Below are 17,321 nucleotides of genomic sequence, written 5' to 3'. Positions count from 1 at the left end.
GGACCACTAAAATGCAAAATAAAGTCAATCAAGAGCCACATAAGTAAGAAGTATTCCAATTCTGCAGCTGTTTTCCATGTAAAATTAGAGAAATAAACAGAAAATATTTCTCTTTAACATAGGAAATGTAAGGCTATCCTTTCTATGTAATACTAAATATTTGGTTGAATGGTATTATCATTAGGACAGAGACAGAATAGGAAATGGAAAATAAAGCAAAAGAGGAAGAGACACCAGGGAGGGATGTATAACCTCACATCACACATGCACGCACACACGCATGCATGGCATTTAGAGCAGACTGTTTCCCGAAGTTCGGTTTCTGAGAAGCCTAACTGAAGTCTAACTAAAGCAATTTAAAGCTTTACAAGTCAATACTACTGAAATATTCTATTGAAAGTTTCAATTTGAATCCTTTCATTTTCAGTAAATAACACGTTAATTTCACAGGCTTCACTTTCCAACATTTTCATGGACAAATACATTCATCAAATCTCCCATTTAGTCTATTGCCACTTAGAGCAAAGCCACATTTTTATAACTCTAACGATAATACAGGCATAACTTACTATTTGCTTTCATTGATATCACTCCATTGCTCTCATTGAAGTCAAGGCTTAGGTAGCTTAGACTCTAATTTTATGTATTCTGAATAATCTGTGTTAAAATGTTTGAATTAGCTATTATACAGACAAGCTATATGTGATTTCCAGGCTCGTTTTCAGAGTTCCTAAAGTCTTTTGTCCTTCGTGCTGCACAGATCTTCCTTAGACAGAATCCAAGATATGGGAATCAATAGCACATACAAATCTCTGTGATTTTACCTCAGGGCCTGCTTCTCCAACGCTGCCCCGCACACCAGGAGGCCCAATGGGCCCAAGTGGCCCAGGGCTTCCTTCTTTGCCTGAAGGACCAACTGGACCCGGGGGTCCCTGCAAGAAACAAAGACTGTATTTTAGATCCTAGGAGGCAAACCTCTACAAGGTCTTTTTCTGATCAAAGAACTATTTCTTTTTGGAGCTGTCACATTGATTTCTCATATTTGTTTTCCTAATGACTAATAAATGGACTTTCTAATATTTACTGCTTCATCACACATGAATTCTCCACCATCCATGCATGGGAAAAGACCAGTGTCAGTTAAAACATTAATGGGCTAGTCATCTACTTTTAATGGACTAGTCATCTACTTCTTAGGGCTTCCCTTGTGGCTCAGCTGATAAAGAATCTGCCTGAAATGTGCAGGAGACCTGGGTTCAATCCCTGGATTGGGAATATCCCCTGGAGAAGGGAAAGACTACCCACTCCAGTATTCTGGCCTGGAGAATTCCATGGACTGTATAGTCCATGGGGTCACAAAGAGTTGGACACGACTGAGCAGCTTGCACGTTCACTTTCTTTCATCTACTTTCATTGGCAGGAGCTGTTTCATCACATTTCACATATTGTAAATTAATTAGAAATTCAATTAAGTAGGAGTATGAAAATCACAAAAGTTTCAGTGTTTGACATAAATTAAATTTGTGTCCTGTACTCCAGAATTTTATCACATCTCAGTAATTTTGATACTGTTCTCAATTTTATGTATGACTTGTTTATACTGTATTTAGATATAGCAGAAATTCTTTCTAATGATTTTCCTAAGTAATTATCTTGTGGCATTAATGACCTATTAGACTGCATTAATGCTAAATGTAGAATTTCTACAACCTTCAAATATTTGTTTCATTTTATGATTTGCTTCCTAATTAGCCTTATGCCAACTACTTCTGAGGAACTATTGGAATTGCTTAAATGAAAACAGTATATCCAGCTTCAAAATCTGTCTCCACTTCATGGTAAATCCTACAGTATCATCTCAAAGAGTACAATTAAATAGAAATTTCAAAAAACATAGAGTAAGAAAATGGACAAACAGATGAGTAGATGTACCCTAGGTAAGAGATTTTAAATGGGCCTATGAAGTAATATATTTCAGGCTATGTCTACTTAAATGTAAATGCTGAATGGTTTGTCTCTTATGTTTGCTGCCAGCTTCAGAGAACCTAAGCCAACTCCAGCTTCAATACCGTGAAAATGATACTCAAGCACTAACAAAATGTCCTCAGGTACATTAGTATTTACCCCTGCAACTTATTGTTAAACTTTGTTACTTACTCTTGGGCCAAATGGTCCAGGGATTCCAGCACTGCCTTGTTCACCAGTCGGACCCTAAGTAGAAAAAAAAAAAAAAAAAAGCCAAAATATTTATGTCCTATATTTAACCTCTCTAGCTTTTAAAAATGTCCTGTCATTGACTTTAGCAGCATATACTTCATTCATCAATCTCTATGTCTACATGAGTTGACCAACACTAAAGACAACTGTAAGAGTAATAGTGCATATAACCTTTTGGTTTATTTCTTTCCTACAAAATTACAGCAAACATATGAACAATTATATTGGGTACTTAGGTAATGACTTATTCATCAAGATTTTCTTTAAAATGAAAATAAGATGCAAGAGGTCCATCCATTTTATAGACAAATAAATGTTCATGTCAAAATACCTTTTCATTTTCACGTGGAGAGCAAATAATACTTAAAGGAATAACTTACAGGAGGTCCAGGAAGACCCTGAAGACCAGTAAAGCCTCTGTGACCCTTCTGACCTCGATCACCTCTGTCTCCATGATCGCCTTTGTCACCACGAGGTCCTTGGGGTCCCTAGAAATAAGGTCATAGCATGAGCATTGCCTGTGGAAACTACAATTTACAATTTTACTTGTGCAATTGTATTTGCTACAATTTTGAGCATTTTATTTTATATGAACTAATATATTTACTTATCTAAATAATATAACTAGAAATTTTAATCTATTTTTATCTAGGAATTTTAATCTTTTTTTCTCAAGGAATGAAAGTGATCACTAAAAGCATAGTATATATAATAATGATTCTTAAAGATTCAATTATTTAAATGTTTAACCTATGTTTGGACTAAAATGAAGTATTTTAAATTTAATCTACTTCTGCTTTACTGACTATGCCAAAGCCTTTGACTGTGTGGGTCACAATAAACTGTGGAAAATTCTTAAAGAGATGGGAATACCAGACCACCTGACCTGCCTCTTGAGAAATCTGTATGCAGGTCAGGAAGAAACAGTTGTAACTGGACACGGAACAACAGACTGGTTCCAAATAGGAAAAGGAGTACGTCAAGGCTGTATATTGTCATCCTGCTTATTTAACTTATATGCAGAGTACATCATGAGAAACGCTGGGCTTGAAGAAGCACAAGCTGGAATCAAGATTGCCGGGAGAAATATCAATCACCTCAGATATGCACATGACACCACCCTTATGGCAGAAAGTGAAGTGGAACTAAAAAGCCTCTTGATGAAAGTGAAAGAGGACAGTGAAAAAGTTGGCTTAAAGCTCAACATTCAGAAAAGGAAGATCATGGCATCCGGTCCCATCACTTCATGGGAAATAGATGGGGAAACAGTGGAAACAGTGTCAGACTTTATATTTTTGGGCTCCAAAATCACTGCAGATGGTGACTGCAGCCATGAAATTAAAAGACATTTACTCCTTGGAAGGAAAGTTATGACCAACCTAGATAGCATATTCAAAAGCAGAGACATTACTTTGCCAACAAAGGTCCGTCTAGTCAAGGCTATGGTTTTTCCTGTGGTCATGTATGGATGTGAGAGTTGGACTGTGAAGAAAAGTGAGTGCCGAAGAATTGATGCTTTTGAACTGTGGTGTTGGAGAAGACCCTTGAGAGCCCCTTGGACTGCAAGGAGATCCAACCAGTCCATTCTGAAGGAGATCAGCCCTGGGATTTCTTTGGAAGGAATGATGCTAAAGCTGAAACTCCAGTACTTTGGCCACCTCATGCAAAGAGTTGACTCATTGGAAAAGACTCTGATGCTGGGAGGGATTGGGGGCAAGAGGAGAAGGGGACGACAGAGGATGAGATGGCTGGATGGCATCACTGACTCGATGGACGTGAGTCTGAGTGAATTCCAGAAGTTGGTGATGGACAGGGAGGCCTGGCGTGCTGCGATTCATGGGGTCACAAAGAGTTGGACACAACTGAGCAACTGAACTGAACTGAACTGAACTGAAGTTTAATCTAGCCTGAGATGTTTTCCAAAGTTTGGAAAGTTTGGATTCTCTTTTACATATTTAGATTATATCATTATGTAATGATCTAGCTAAAAATAAAATATGCTTGAATAGTACTTTTCAAGTTTACAAAGAGCTTTCAAACCCATTTGCCTACATAATTTTTAGAAAATCTCAAAGAATGGCACTGTTACCCTTGCTATTGTGGGAGAAAATTGTGACTAAAAGTTTTAATTGATTATTGAAATAATTCATAGTAAAATTCAGAAGAATTATACTAACACTATAAAAACAAATGTAAACACCTGGGTGCTATTTTAAATTAATATTTTGTCTAGGGCTTGAAGAATTTGGTAATTTTCATTTATGAATCTTAAAAATTATGTTTTTTCTTTGGGAGAATATTTTATGTAAGAAATCATATTTTTTTTTTTAAAGCCAAGAACTTACAAGTAAACCACGTTTCCCAGCTCGACCAGGTGGTCCTATAGGACCTCGAGAACCCTAGAAGAAATTTTCACAAAATTAATATAAGAAAAAGTATGGATATATTATAGAGATTTATAATTCAATAATATATGTCTGTAGTTGATTACTTCTATATGTGTAAGTGTATCTAAGTGTATACTCTTATGGCTAACTAAATAAAACCAGGCTAATTTCCCTGGGTATAAGAATGTGCTCACTATAACCCCAATCACATCTCTATAGTCAATTTTATTAATGGACTTCTCTGAATGAAGATCACCTTAGTTAATTACATAAGACATTACTTGCTTAAATTTAACATGATCCATACTTACTATATTTCCTATAAATCACATTTTTAGATAATGAAAGCCAAAGCATCAAGATTTTTGAAGACCTATTAGAAATTAAATTTTTAAGACTAGAAAAGATAATTCCAAGCACACATGTCATCGCATGCATGCATATACGCATACTCATAATACAGTATGTTGATTAAAACTGTCAGTGTGAAACTGATTCTCCTTACCGGGTCTCCTCTTTGTCCTGCATCTCCCGGAGCACCAACAGGGCCAGGAGTTCCAGGGGCACCCTGAGAGCCTGGCAGACCTGCAGGCCCAGGGTCTCCACGATCACCCTGACAAGGAAACCATGATATTACCTTTTTAATATTTATTATAAAACAGCAAAATTCTGTATGCTTATGTTATTCATGAAAGGAAAAACACACCTTTTAAAACATTCTGTTTATTAATTTATATATTACTTAAATGTTCTACTTATATTTACATATTAATAAACCAAACTGCAAAGGGTAAGATATTTTCCCCCAATATCATCTGTCCCCTCATTCTCATCCTATTATTCCCATAGTCAAGATTACTGGATATGGAAGTGGTCACCTCCAGAATTCAGCATGTGACTTAGACCCACTGGGGTATCTGTACTTTTAGTATAGCACAAACAAAAATTTTCCAGAGTGTGAAAACAGGGAAAATTCTAAGGAAACCACTTTCCAGGTTTACAACTTCATACGAGTTCCTTCAGAAAATTGATTTGAAGCATCTTTTCCTACTTCCTCTTTATAATCACCCCTCTCCCATTTTACGAAATAAAAGCATATATCATACCATCTGCAACCTTAATACAGCACAATGCATCAAGGCATAAACCCCACTGGGCATAAAACTAAGGGACTTTTCCAGAATGCACAGTTCACTTGATAATAAAACAAAGAGGTATTTGGAAAGAAAAGCTGCTCTTTATTTTTCCCAGTCTTACTTGGCTCCAAATCTTACTTGTATCTTTAAGAAGTCAGAGGTGAGATTATAGTTACATGAATGTGTATTAATATAATTATTTGACTTGAAGAATGGAGCCAGATCTTTATTTCTAACAGAAGTTAAGTCTTATTTGGCTGATTAGTTTGTCAACTGGATAAACTTTGGCAATTAGGTTAGAGAATGGACATGTAATAAAATACATTGAATAAGCTGAATTGGCAACTTCAAGACTTTAAAAAATATATATGATGAAAGCATACATACATTTAGAATTTACCAGAACTACTTCCTTTGTAACTGTTAGACAGTTAGAACAGGAAAAAGGAGTCCAAGATAGCAATTAGAGACAGTGGCGACTAGAAGAAACATCCAGAGGACAAACAAAGAAAAGACAAAGCCCATGAAAAAGGGAAACCATTTCAGGTTGGAGTGAAGACCTCCAGCAAGGAAAAATGCCCAAGCTCGCCCCCTTCCCTGATTGGTCTTGGGTACAAGCCCTGTTTTGCATGGGACAGAACCAGTCAGGCTGCAGGGTCTCCTTAGGACAGGCAACAAAAAACACTAAAAGGAAACCCTAAAATGAGCAGGACCACTCCTACAGTATTGGTCTGCTCTAAGAGTGGACTGTGTGCCTGCTTGAGCTGTCTTGGTCTGTTGTTTCAATTCTTTGCTACAAGGAGACAAAAAGTGAGGGAAAAGAACTGACCCAACATAACTATCAAAACTTATGATTAAAATAAAATGTGATGGTAACTTAAAATATGCACAGGGGTTCAAAGATTTTCAAAAGTATATTGGGGGTACATCAGCAAAACCTCTGAAGACTACTACACTGGACAATATATACCAACCCTGGGAAAAACTTAGATCCCAAGAGAATTTGCATTTCCTTGGCTTTACAGAAGATGGGGGGGCGGGGGGGGCCCTTGCCCCAGGATTCCTCAAAACTCTTTCTTTCCCTCTCTTTGAGTGCCTATGAGATGCTTTGAACATGATATTTAAAACATAAGAGCTCAATGGTATAAATATTAATCACATTTAAAGTATTTAAAAACTGACGTTCAGAAAATTTGTTCAAGATTACATAGCTAATTACTTAAAGAATCAAGATGAGAAGAAAGAATAGTTTTTTTACTCTTTAGTATTACAGAGATTTCAAATGCACACTATTTCAGATTTTTTGATCAGTTGCCCTTACACGTTCTCCAACAGCACCATCCCGTCCTGGAGTACCATCATTACCAGCTGGACCCTATAAAGAATCATATTTGAAAAATGAATTAACTGAGTAATAAAAAAAATTCACATTTCAATTGCCAGAAAAATTACAGCATATTTTCCACCTCTATTCCACATTACAAATTAGCATTTATGGAAACCAGTAGAAGAAAGTTTCTGCCATATTTCTATTATTCTGATTTGCTTGTAAAATTATTAACACATTTTTACACTTTTGGTGCCAATTTTAAATAGTTTTATTTAAGATACTATTTTCCACTTACAGTACAGTGCTTCTAAAGTGCAATGTTATTTCATTTCCCTGTGTTCATATTCCTTAGTCAAGAATTAAGGATGCCCAGACTTCACTTTCACATTTCACTTTCATGCATTGGAGAAGGAAATGGCAACCCACTCCAGTGTTCTTGCCTGGAGAATCCCAGGGACGGGGGAGCCTAGTGGGCTGCTGTCTATGGGGTCGCACAGAGTCAGACACGACTGAAGCGACTTAGCAGCAGCAGCAGCAGTTATTTACCATAGCAATTCAACTTTAAAACTGTCCTGGAATTGCTATAAATTTGGGCTCATCAATGTTTGTTATGAAACATACTAAATCTATACTCATTGGCTTAATCAATCTCTTCAATGGTGGACCCAGAGGAGCTGCAACCAGACAAAAGAGCTCCATCACCAGAGAAGCCCCCAGACATTTCTTTTACTGTGCCTCCTATACTTAGTCTAAACTCTTTTTTTATTTTTATTTTAAAAAACCAAAGTATTCAAAATAGATAGACAACAATTATATTCCTTGTGTTTTGTTTTCTTTACATTACCAGTGAATGGTTTCCCTCACTTTTACTTACCCAAATAATATCCTTAAAGTTTTAAAATAAAATATCTATGTTTAGACATTAAATTACATTTTAAAATATATAGTCTTCCTTTCCTATTTTATTTTGATTTTTTTTTTCACAGAACTATATTTTTACCATTTGAACAAAAATTGTTCTGAAAGGCATTAATTGTTTCTTTTAAGAAAATGTGACACTAAATGTTTGGCAATTTACTCATTAAAGCACTGAACAGAGGATATTTCAACCTGTAACTTTTCAAATCAAGCTGATTCCTCTCAAAAGAGCCTAAGGGAATTGGATATCCAAAATGTTATATATATAGGGATATTTAAGTAAAATGATCTCTACTTACTTGGCCCTCTTCACAAGCTTTAACAATTATATTAATCCTATCACCATAAAACTTGGCAATTTTGACAAATATGCCGTTACAGAATGAAGTAATAACAAGGGAAAAGATAAACAGTTGTGACCTTTCACTTTCAAAACAATTTGGCAACAACCTAAACCAACTAAAATACTTGGCTCCTGACGAGATGAAGGCCAGTGCAAGACACCAATCTTATTACCTTTTCCTTATGTCATCATTTAGTCAACTATCTAGGGAAGAAAAACACATCAAAAAACAGCACTAGAAAATGTCCTTCAGGTCAAATGTACAATTTCTAGTTTCTAAATTAATTTCTAAATTTCAAAAATGTCCCCATAACACCCAGATAAGGAGGGGAGGATGATCTTCACTGGAGTACTCACCTCCGGTCCTGGTTCCCCCACAGGGCCATTCGAGCCCGGGGGCCCAACAGGTCCAGGTGGACCTTTATCTCCTGGGGCACCAGTTGGTCCTACTTTTCCTGGTGTGCCCTGAAATAAAGTATAAATATGTCAGCCACTTCTGAAGAAGCTTGAGGGGACGGTTCACATAAAGGCTAAGTTTAAATGGCACCCAGTGTCTCCCTCTGGAGTAATAACTGTCAGTTATCACGCAACACCAGTACTACTGCGGTACCTTCCCAGAGATGCGCCCGCTTCTTATCACACCCATCCTGATGTATCGATGGGACTATCCTTTGCACCAATTCAGGTACATTTTGGGTTTTACTCCGAAGTACTATTTTCAGATCTGGATGCCCATCTTGAATCTGTGTCACTAAAATATGCTCATCCTTACTCTTCTGCTTAGTCTCCTCACTTTATTTCTGTTTCCTGACAGTTTGATCTCACTATTGGGAGACCAAATATTCCAAGTTCCTTGGCTCACTCCTGATAACAATAAGACTGCTCTACACTCCCTCTCTACTGGTTTCATATCTCCACCCACATGTCCCCAGTTCCAATACCCCAACAGTAAATCTATCTCCACATTCCATATAAAAACATCATTTTTTTTTTCTCAAGCATGTAAACTTTCAGCAGTAAAATTTAATCTCTTCAAAGCTAACAGTGAGTTAAACTTTTATCCATACTTCAGGGAATATGAAATTCTTAGCACCCTACAGGGAACAGGAGATTGCTTTCAGAATCCTTCTTTATAGTTCACCCCACTTTCACCTCCAGTATTACTTTAGCTCAACTATTTCTTCCCTTTGATGGTTTATGAAAACTTAGTCTCTGAACTGTGAAATATGGATTTTTCCATTAGGCATGTTTATTTAAAAAGAGGTTACCTACTCACCAGGAGATTATCCCCCTTCTCTAGCTCCACGGATATTTTTAATCTTTGAAGAAAGATTTAGAGTCACCAAAAATCCATATCCTTATTTGTCTAAGTTTCTAGTCCCAGGGTTAAATAAATATATTTTTCAAATGTACTTAAGAATTTGACATTTAAAGTCAAAAGGTTTATAAGATACTCTGTATTAGTGCCTTTAAAAGATTTTAAATTTATTAAGAAAAATAAAGATACATTCTCCCTTCACAAATGATATTGCACATAATCAGATGAAGTATTGACCAGTGCAGCTACTTACTGCTGGGCCTGGAAGGCCGGGCATCCCCCTCTCCCCACGCTGCCCCGGCATGCCGACGATTCCTCTTTGCCCAGTAGTTCCAGCTGGACCAGGGGGACCATCTGGACCCTAATGTTGAATACAAACTATAATAAGAAATTCTCCGGGGAAAACTATACGCAAACACTTTATAATAGATGACAGCTTTATAGTTTATTAAGTATGAGTATTATTATTACTCATAGTAATATATTGTCAGTAGTATTAAGTTAGTATTAAGATTCTGTTCTACACAATCATACTATATATGAGTAGTCAAAATGAGTAATCCACGCTGAGCCTCCAACATTATTTAAAAGTGAGAACTGTTTGGAATTAAACCAATTAACCCATTATTAAAGCTGAGAATTAGTTGAAAAGAACTTGAAGATAATGTGAATATTGACAGAATAAAAGAGGTAAATATTCAGGCAGTTTTCCTTCTTTTAAACTCACAAGAAAAATTTTTAAACAAAGGAAAGAAGTTGGGCTCTATCTAAACATATTAATGTTGAAGCATTAATATATTCAGTAAATTGCTTTAAAATTTTTTCTTAATTCAGTACAGATATTTAACAAACAATTGTTTTCTTGTTTAGTTTTTGAGTACCACATCCATTACTGTTATATTTTTATACCTGTACATATACTTTTTCCTAGAGTAGAGAACTGTAAATTAAAAAACTATAGGGCACAATGTACTCAAAGGATTATAAAAGTGCTCTGGATAATGTATAAACAGTTTTTTTGTGGCAGTAGTTATTAGGAGTTTCTAGTTAGAGGTAGTTTAGAGCCAAGATGCCAAACTTACAGGTTGTCCATCTTCTCCTGGGTCCCCTTTGTCTCCTGGGCCACCAGGAGGGCCAGCTGGTCCTCGATCTCCTACTCGTCCATGAGACCCGGGGTCCCCACGAAGACCTGGAGGTCCTTCCTTCCCGGGCTCCCCTAAGGGCCCCGCAGGTCCTGGAGCTCCCTAGTATAACATGGAAAGAGACCCAGAGGGCAAAGTAGAAGCCATGTTAGAATACCTAATATGGGGATCTCTGCTTTAGAAGCAGAACCCCATGCTTCACAGGTCCATTTTTCCTGTTAATCACTCAGTGGATTTAAACAAAAAATAAAATACACAGCTGTAGGTTCTTTTCATTATCTGCAGACAACTACCTCTGAGTCATTATGAAAAGTGTACTGACAATATTATAAATCAACTAAACTTCAACTAAGAACGAAAAGTGGTTTGAAATTGTAAAAAAAAAAAATGTGTTTGAAATTAACTTGAATTTTCAAACTCCATAAGGCTCTTCACCAACAATGAATATGCATTTTTTTAGTCTGACTTGATCTTTTAATGAAAAAATAATTTTTATTACAGATAATCTCAGAGATTCTTCCTAACTGAAAGGAATGATTAGTACCACACAATACTGTGAGTGTTCAGTACCCAAATGAAGTAACAGTCACATATTGGAGCTTAAAAGGATTTGCAAAAAAGCTCCTCCAAGAAACATTCAATGATTAAAGATGATTTACTTGACAACATACCAGCATGAATTACTGGGACAAGAACTGTCAACATGGGATAACAAATCATAAAGTGATTAAATAAAAGAACAAATAAAAACTCAAATATATGTGTGCGTATCATTATAATATGTACATGTGTGTGTTTGTGTGTATTTATGTGTTGTGTATAATTATTCCACTATCAGTGATTTCAATTATTGAATTCACTTACAGCAGGACCTGGAGGTCCAACTCTGCCAGCAGAACCAGGAAATCCTGTAGCACCCTAGAAATATAATTTCATATAAGCAATTTTAAAATAAAAATTAGTTATATATACTTTATAGTGATTACTTATTTTATAGGGATACCTAGGACTTTATATCCCTTTTCTTGTTGTGAGCAATAAATTTTTTTCTTGTATCCTGCTTTTGTTGATGGATCTGGCTTAACTGGCAGGAAGGATGCTATTTTTCCCTTGCCACTTTCCATTTATCTTGAACATATAGAAGTATTGAAGATGAGCACTAGGATCACATTAGAATGTCTTATAACAGAATTACATGAAGTGGGTTCACATTATTCATTCCCTCTTCCATAGGTAATCTATTATTTAGGTTCTATATGAGGCAACCGGATCTCCAAAGTCATAAAACTAATTTTAATGCAGATTGTCATCCAAGTTAAGCACTTTTTTTTCCACTGCAATATATACAACTAAAAATTGGTTGTTATAGCTTCAAAGGAACTTTAAGATGGCTATAAAGTACTAGATATCTGTCACTAGTTATGCATAATTCCCAGAGCTTCAAACCAACTTACAGGTGGACCCTGAGTTCCTCGACCACCTTTCAGTCCGGGAACACCATTAGGCCCCTAAATAGAAAGAAACAAACAAAAGGGTGCGGCAGTAAAGAAAGATGGTCTAAACACAAGGTCTAAACAGTGGGCACTGGGCTCAAGTTCTATCTTATTTTACTTTAAACTTACATGAGGCCCTGGGGATCCTGCCAGCCCTTGTGGTCCAGGAGAGCCAGCGTCTCCCTTCTGCCCAGGCTCTCCAGGTTCACCTTTCACTCCAGGCTGCCCATCCGGCCCCTACATCAAAGAATAAATAAGGAAATGGTTGCAACACTTAAACACAAATTTTTCATAATAATTATCATTTCTCCATATATTATAAAATGGTGATTTGTAATCAGTATAAACACTTAAAAGAAAAAAAAAAAAAAAACACCCCAATGTGATCTTCAAAGACAGTCTGAAAAAGTAAGTTACGTCACCACGTGTTTTGTGCCAGTCCATGAAAAAAAAATGTATTGAAAGTGAGACTATTGCCTAGAATACTATGTTTTCCAGAATCTTGAATCTACCTTCAAAACAAATGACAGTGATAATTAATTAAATTCATTGCTGTAGCAAGAAGAACGAACATTTGTAAATTCAGGACATTTAAAAATCATACCTGGGGTCCCGCAAAACCAACAGCTCCAGTTGGGCCATTTTCACCACGTGAACCCTAGAAGACAAACATTACGTGGCTTTCACACATGATTCTAAACAGGAACAGTATGTTAAAATACAATTTTATAAATCTGCAGTGTCTTGAAATGCACATATAGAGAAATTAGACATGTTGCTTGAGGAAGACTCCTAAGGGCGGTATAGAGATGAGGGTCATAGAAAAAAATTTCCAAGGCCCAAAGTCTCAAAGAAGCTTCTGATTATTTAGTAAAATGAGCTGCTTATATAGACTTAATACACTGTATAGAAACAATACATTAATTTCTTTTTTAAGTGTAATAAGAAAAGTAAAAGGTGAAAACCAGGAAGTTAAGGCATGGTTTCATATAAATATCAAGACAAAATGATGGCTTGTTTTACTGCTCAATCTCATACTAAAGAACATCAAAATTCTGTCACTTACGGGATTGCCACGGGAGCCAGGCGGGCCGACTAAACCTCGAGGGCCGGGTTCTCCCTGAAAAGCAGATTTTAGATGCTTATTGTCCAAAGCAATGGCAAAACACAGTAAAACTGTAGGACATGGTGCCCTATGTGTTGGGTGGATGGGAGGAGAACTCTGAGATGATCTAGCCCAGCTATCATACTTTATGGAAGAGAAGACATTATGAAAAAGAGCCAGCATTCAGATCTCGGAATTTTGAGTCCACAAGATAACAACTTTTGACATTACCTTTTCTCCAGTAGGGCCTGAAGGACCTGGAGGGCCCAAGGGACCCGGAAGACCCTGTCAATGAACATAACATAGGCATATTGAGGAAGAGAATGCGCAGAAATCTCCACGTTTAAACAAACAAACCAAGAAGGTACTATTTTGTTACAGATGACTGCTTTTGTAAAACATCACCTGTAATAAATGATACAATCTGTATATTCTCAATATTTTTATATCTAGTCTAAAACAATTCCCAGTGGATTTTCTCCACAAAACATTTCAATCTGTTTCATCCAACTCACTTATCTATGTACATAACACTGTCTTCAAACATTAGTCTGAAACCAATGCTATTCTTCAACAAGGTTTCTGTGTTTCTTAGCTTGTTTAATTTTACTAATCTCTATTTGAAATTTGACAATAGATTTAAGAGGCTTTTCTTATTTTGTATAGCATACTTTATTCTTAAACTATACAAGTGAAATATCATTCCTTTATTTTTTAGAAAAGTGAAATTGTGCTAAAGCCCTCAGTTTCCCACATTCTTCTGTGATGATAATGGAACCACCTCACTGCACTGAAGGTGAGGGTGTTCTTTGGCTCAGAGTATAGCAGAGCAACACGTGGGGTTTTCTTGACACACAAGCACAGTTTTTAAACTGCTGCACAGCATTGGAGCCCTTCCTAAAACAGGTTTTCTCTCTGATATTTGTGTATTGCTTTTTCACAAGAAACTCAGATATTCCTTTGCCATTTAATTTATGTATGCATTACAGAAGAAACTTAGGGAATAAAATGACTTTTTAATTTTATATTGTATTTTAAGACAAGAACATGAGAAAACTGTGATCTTAAATTCTCTAGATCTATAATGAAACAATATTCTGTCATTCACCTAATACACTTCCTTAAAAGATTTGTTTGAATATAAAGGTGACTACACTAAAATTTTTTCCCCTTTATATGAGATAAATTCTCTGCTTTTTGCCTAGAACAACATATTTCCCTCACTAAAAATTAAGCAGTCATTGCTTAAGTCTTGATCTTATTGCACTGCAGTTTCAAAGTATTCAATAGTTCAAAGGAGCAATAGATGGATATTTCTCCTTAAAATAAACTGACAGCACATCATTCCTTCAAACAGCTCTTCATTATTTACTGTGCACTCCAGACCAACTGTGATATGAAGCACAAACAATAAACCAGATTCATTTAGACCACTTTTGAAATATTGAATTGAATGTTAGATTTAATTAAAAGGCAAAGATACTTTGATTTCATAGTTTGCTAAATTGTTTCACCTTTAACTAGCTTTCCAGAAAAAGAAAAAAGCAATCATTATAATAAGGTTAAAACTTCCCTATAATATACTTTTATTACCAAAGGTTAATATAATCAGTGTATTAATGGTGACTCAATGGGCAGAATCAAAATATTAACAGCAGCGCAGTGTCATCTCTTTGTTTAATAGCACAACTGCTTTTTCAGGGTACAGCATGACAACTACCAGCAAACTAAGTCGTACTGAATCAGCAACTATTTAGCAAATATCAGGAAGTATTTTCAGAAAATGTTGACTATCTGAGTGATTAACTATCTGCTCTTACCTGAGAGAAACATTCATGTCTGAAAACATATTTTCATTCTGATCATTTGATTATCCTTAGAATTGCAAATACATTCTAGTTTTGAGGACACAAAGCTTGTTAAACATCAATTTCTGGAAGGGTATTAAGCAATCCTTCTTTACATTTCACTTGTTCAGTCTCATTAATGATGATTCATCATGCAGTAATTTTCTCACCCCTGACATCTAGCATATTGAGAAACATTTATCACACCTTTGGTTACTCTGTAAAACTCTACTTGCCTATACTGGAAGGAAGTCTAAGATGACTCACTAGATTAGCATTTTAATAAAAAGAAACATTGCATATGGAATAAATATGACAGAGAAGGAAAAAGAGGGCCCCACTGCTTAAAGCATCATTTTCATATGCACAGTAAAAATGTATCTTATTTCATTCTCTCAATAATGACTTTACTTTTTTGGCTTGTTCTAATTCAAGGTAAGCAAATGAATATCCACAGGCAATCAATGTCAAATCTCAGATTTCATCATTCTCCCAAATCCTGACCACCATGGGAACATGAGGCTTATTCTAGAAAGTTCAGGCAGACTCATACAGTAATGATGACGTTGATTCCTAGCCCTGCCACTGAAAGGAATGATTTCACTTACTCTTGCTCCATCATTTCCAGCTGTACCTTCAGCACCTTTTTCTCCTATGCCACCCTGTGAAAACACACAAAATGCCATTTATTCACTTAATTGTCTTTTTCCTGCACTGGCATGGAAGCTTCATGAGAGCAGGGGCTCATCTCTAATGTTCACAACCGCATCCCCTTGGGCCTTGAACAATGTTGGGACTGTGCATTTTCTCAGTACACATATACTGAAAGAATGAACGACTTGCAACTTAGGATGGCAGAAGTAAGTCTGCCCAGAAAATATTATCAGCAGAAAATCTAAATGGATGAATAAAATAAATAAACTTACTCTGTCACCCTTGGGGCCAGGAGTTCCTGCAATTCCCCTTTCTCCTGGCATACCTTGAAGCCCTGGTGGGCCTGTATCTCCAGGGGTTCCAGGTGGTCCTGGACTGCCCTAAAATGAACCAACAGTAAGTAAGCTCATCTATATATTAAGGTTTAGCCACATGGACTCCCTGTTTTGGTAGACCCAAAAGAGTAGAATCTTGGCAATTACATATGGTTCAACCTCATGTTTATATTTTTCATTTGGGAAACCTGTCTCTGAGGTCATTGTTTTTCTTTAAATACTACTTTTCTGTTTTGGTTGTTGCTTTGTTTTCAGATTTTTTCTTTGGGAAAATTGGGTACTGATTCAAACAAATATGATAGAGTTGCCCTTTTGTTTTCCTTTATTGGCAACATCATAAGGATTCTAATAAGAAAAAGAAGACATTATATTTAGAGAGTACATTCATTCTCTCTCTAAAGAACCCATGAAATGAAGCTGGTTTTCAGGCTTATTCAGTAATGAAATTGAAGCAGATCTTACACAATCTCTGGCCCTTGAAGGTGCTAAGGTATCTAACGTCTGATCACAAAAATTTCTACTCTGGTAGTTTGCACTGAAAACGGCCACATTATCTTCTATCAACTTTACAATGGCACCCAAAAGGAAATGGTGCTGATTTTTGCCTTATAATGCATGTACTTTCAGATTTCAAAAATGACATACTTTTATATATTTAGTGAGCAGAATTACAGAAACAGAGACAAGGGAAATGGAGCATATGATTAGGAACATCTCCTAATAAATTATGCAATTTTCCATTTATTGCCTCTACTTATAAATAAAAGTCCTTAGGAAAATATATAAATAAATTTTAGAAACTGTTTTGTATATGAGGAAATATCACTGCCTCGTGTAGTAGATCATAAATCCCATCAAGGAAGAGACTCCTTTATACCTGACTCTTTCACGTCAAAGGAAAGTCAAGCAGGTGCTCTTTAATTATTTGTGAAAGAAATTACTTTGGAAAAACAAGAAAAATAAATTCTAGTACCATCATATGTTCATTGACCAGCAAATTAGAAATCAGCACAATATTGTAAAGCAAATATTTTACAATAAAATATTTTTAACAATTAAAAAAATGAATGAATAAAAAATACTGAGCTCACTCCCA

At 36.0% G+C, this 17,321-nt stretch overlaps 1 protein-coding gene across 1 annotated transcript in view; it reads right to left on the bottom strand.

The window, feature by feature from the left end:
* The window catches only part of COL5A2 (collagen type V alpha 2 chain), a 159,757-nt gene that overhangs the window by 9,905 nt on the left and 132,531 nt on the right, over positions 1 to 17,321 (bottom strand). Inside the window, exons 34-50 of the mRNA XM_070802450.1 lie at positions 16,163 to 16,270; positions 15,845 to 15,898; positions 13,621 to 13,674; positions 13,351 to 13,404; positions 12,889 to 12,942; positions 12,414 to 12,521; positions 12,246 to 12,299; positions 11,656 to 11,709; positions 10,732 to 10,893; positions 9,903 to 10,010; positions 8,689 to 8,796; positions 7,062 to 7,115; positions 5,110 to 5,217; positions 4,563 to 4,616; positions 2,598 to 2,705; positions 2,158 to 2,211; positions 825 to 932 (exon numbers count right to left, since the gene is read on the bottom strand). Of these exons, the coding sequence (XP_070658551.1) occupies positions 825 to 932; positions 2,158 to 2,211; positions 2,598 to 2,705; positions 4,563 to 4,616; positions 5,110 to 5,217; positions 7,062 to 7,115; positions 8,689 to 8,796; positions 9,903 to 10,010; positions 10,732 to 10,893; positions 11,656 to 11,709; positions 12,246 to 12,299; positions 12,414 to 12,521; positions 12,889 to 12,942; positions 13,351 to 13,404; positions 13,621 to 13,674; positions 15,845 to 15,898; positions 16,163 to 16,270 (1,404 nt within the window). The remainder of the gene's footprint in view (positions 1 to 824; positions 933 to 2,157; positions 2,212 to 2,597; positions 2,706 to 4,562; positions 4,617 to 5,109; positions 5,218 to 7,061; positions 7,116 to 8,688; positions 8,797 to 9,902; positions 10,011 to 10,731; positions 10,894 to 11,655; positions 11,710 to 12,245; positions 12,300 to 12,413; positions 12,522 to 12,888; positions 12,943 to 13,350; positions 13,405 to 13,620; positions 13,675 to 15,844; positions 15,899 to 16,162; positions 16,271 to 17,321) is intronic.

Source organism: Bos indicus, chromosome 2, assembly GCF_029378745.1.
Source record: "Bos indicus isolate NIAB-ARS_2022 breed Sahiwal x Tharparkar chromosome 2, NIAB-ARS_B.indTharparkar_mat_pri_1.0, whole genome shotgun sequence".
NCBI classification, from domain to species: Eukaryota; Metazoa; Chordata; class Mammalia; order Artiodactyla; family Bovidae; genus Bos; species Bos indicus.
This window is presented reverse-complemented; position numbering and strand designations above follow the sequence as displayed.